The 2601-nt window shown below is 41.4% G+C and overlaps 1 protein-coding gene across 1 annotated transcript; it reads right to left on the bottom strand.

Annotated features, from left to right (window-relative positions):
• Window positions 1-1612: 1612 nt before the first annotated feature.
• On the bottom strand, window positions 1613-2601 carry LOC133261502 (olfactory receptor 5AK2-like). The gene has a single exon (XM_061439978.1). The coding sequence runs from the start codon at window positions 2540-2542 to the stop codon at window positions 1613-1615; it is 930 nt and encodes a 309-aa protein (XP_061295962.1). The 5' UTR covers window positions 2543-2601.

Raw genomic sequence — 2601 nt, 5'->3', positions numbered from 1 at the left:
GGTGAAATATCACCTCACTAAAATGTAGAGGTGTCTCTTTCCCTGAAGATGGTCTAGGTTGATAAGGCAAAGTCTTCTTCCTTCTCTGGAGAGGATTTGCTTATACTATGGAGTAGAAATGTTTCTCTTTACAGAGGGGATATAGGCAGGTAGCTTTATATAAGGTCAGAGTTTCCTAATTGGGAGATTCTTCTCCTTTAATGTACCCTGCATGGGTTGTAATGCATGGGTTGGTATCATCTGGTTTCTCTTGGTATTGGTTGGGTTACCACTGGCTCCCTATCAGAGTATTCCTGCCTTAGTCCATGGATTTGGAATTTCTGAAACTGTTGGGAGCAAACTCCCATTCTGTCAGTCTTCCCAATAACACTCCCTATGGTTTCACTGACAAACAGGATTGGGAAAAGAAATGAAAAACCCGTGATGTCAGCCTTCTGTTTACACTGCCTGTCCACAGAAGGGCTGTGTGCTTAATCTTTTCTTCTTTTTTGTTTAACCCAAATAGCAAGACCATCAGGGCATGAGCCTTGACTTCTAGAAATAAGCCTAGAGTCCTGCATTTTTCTTCATTCTTGGAGATGGAGAGGTACAAGGTAATGATTCTGGATAAATAAGCCTGCTTTATAGCACCAGGCGCTGCACTGGATTCTGTTAATGTAATACACCTGTAATGGGATTTAATTGGAGATTAAAGTTAGATTTACCAAAGATAAAATTAGTAAGATCCACATCTTTCTGATTCCATAGTCAATGTCCTAATGTTCAGGGAACTTGTAGAGAAGGAAGGATATTGATTTTCAGTGTCCCCAAATCAATGGAAATTCTCTCAATGGCTTTTTTCCTCTTTTCTGTGTATTTCCTCCAAAGAAATGCATCTTTAAAAAGTATTTTTTTTTACAAAGTCAAAGTAGCTGGGCTATACAAAAATTGCAGAGTATCAGTACCTCTTAATAGATAGATAAATAGATTTTTGTCCTAATGATTCCTTATAATCTAGTTAATAGAGGTATTTATTTAATATATTCTGCTGCTGCTAAGTCGCTTCAGTCGTGTCGGACTCTGTGCGACCCCAGAGATGGTAGCCCACCGTGCTCCCCCGTCCCTGGGATTCTCCAGGCAAGAACACTGGAGTGGGTTGCCATTTCCTTCTCCAACGCATGAAAGTGAAAAGTGAAAGTGAAGTCGCTCAGTCGTGTCTGAGCCTTAGTGACCCTATGGACTGCAGACTACCAGGCTCCTCCGTCCATGGGATTTTCTAGGCAAGAGTACTGGAGTAGGGTGCCATTGCCTTCTCTGTTAATATATTCATATATTATCAATTATGTGTTTCTCCTTAATTTACTTTTCTTTTCCTTTTTAATGTTGAGTATTTGAAGAAGGCACCTCAAAAAGTGTAAAAGAAGTGTCAAAGATCTTCTTTTTAGAAGTTAGATGTTTTCTTTACTAGAAACAAATGAATTAGAAGCTTGTTTAATCATTTGAGATGCTTTTCAATATTTTTCAGATGCTACTGATACAGCTAAGGAATGCTTTGTATCTTAATAACACTTGATACATCTTCTGCTGCTGAGAAATGTTGGTTTACTTGTTGAGTTAGTTATTGGTGTTAAAACTAGAAACACTTCTTTCCAACTCCTTTCAGGGCTTCTCTCACATCTTGGTTCCTCAGGCTGTAGATGAGGGGGTTTAACATGGGGATCACAACCCCATAAAACACAGAAGCCATTTTTTCTTGCTCTTGAGACTCTGTGGCACGATGGTGCAGATACATGTATGAGAGCGTCCCATAGAAAATGGTGACAGCTGTCAGGTGGGAAGCGCATGTGGAGAAGGCTTTCTTCCTCCCTGCAGCAGAAGGGATCTTCAGGATGGCAGCCAGGATAAACATGTAGGAAAAGATCACGACTGACACGGTGAGTGTCAAGTTAAACCCCACAAAGACTGTTAACATCATGACGCTGAAGTAAATATTGGAGCATGAGAGGGCCAGAATTAGGGGAGCATCACAGAAAAAGTGATTAATTTTATTGGATTTGCAAAAACTCAGTGAGAAAATAAAACCTACATTTACAGAGGCATTTAGGAAACCCATGAAGTATGATCCAACTAACAGGTGAATGCAGACCCTCCGGGTCATGACTGTTGGATAGTGGAGAGGGTTACAGATGGCCACGTAACGGTCCACTGCCATAGCCGCCAGGATGTAGCAATCACTGGTTATAAAAGCCCCATCGACTAGTAACTGCACCACACATCCCATGAACGAGATGGATCGCTCTGTTCCTACAAGGTTTTGCAACATCTTAGGGGTGACGGCAGACGTGTAGCAGAGATCAACAAAAGCCAAGTTTTGGAGGAAAAAGTACATGGGGGTGTGAAGGGAAGAGTCAACCTTGATGAGGAGGATCACGCCAATGTTACCCACTAAGGTGACCATATAGATCATTAGCAATATTGTGAAGAGGACACGCCAAGACTTGTGTTGACCAGCGAATCCCAGGAGAAGGAATTCAGTCACTGTAGTGCCGTTGTTTTCTTCCATGCCTGGCAGAATTAAGAATCAGCTGAAAAGGTGCGAAAAAAGACCAGAGAAAGTTAAGA

The sequence above is a fragment of the Bos javanicus genome, chromosome 15 (genome assembly GCF_032452875.1).
Source record: "Bos javanicus breed banteng chromosome 15, ARS-OSU_banteng_1.0, whole genome shotgun sequence".
NCBI classification, from domain to species: domain Eukaryota; kingdom Metazoa; phylum Chordata; class Mammalia; order Artiodactyla; family Bovidae; genus Bos; species Bos javanicus.
This window is presented reverse-complemented; position numbering and strand designations above follow the sequence as displayed.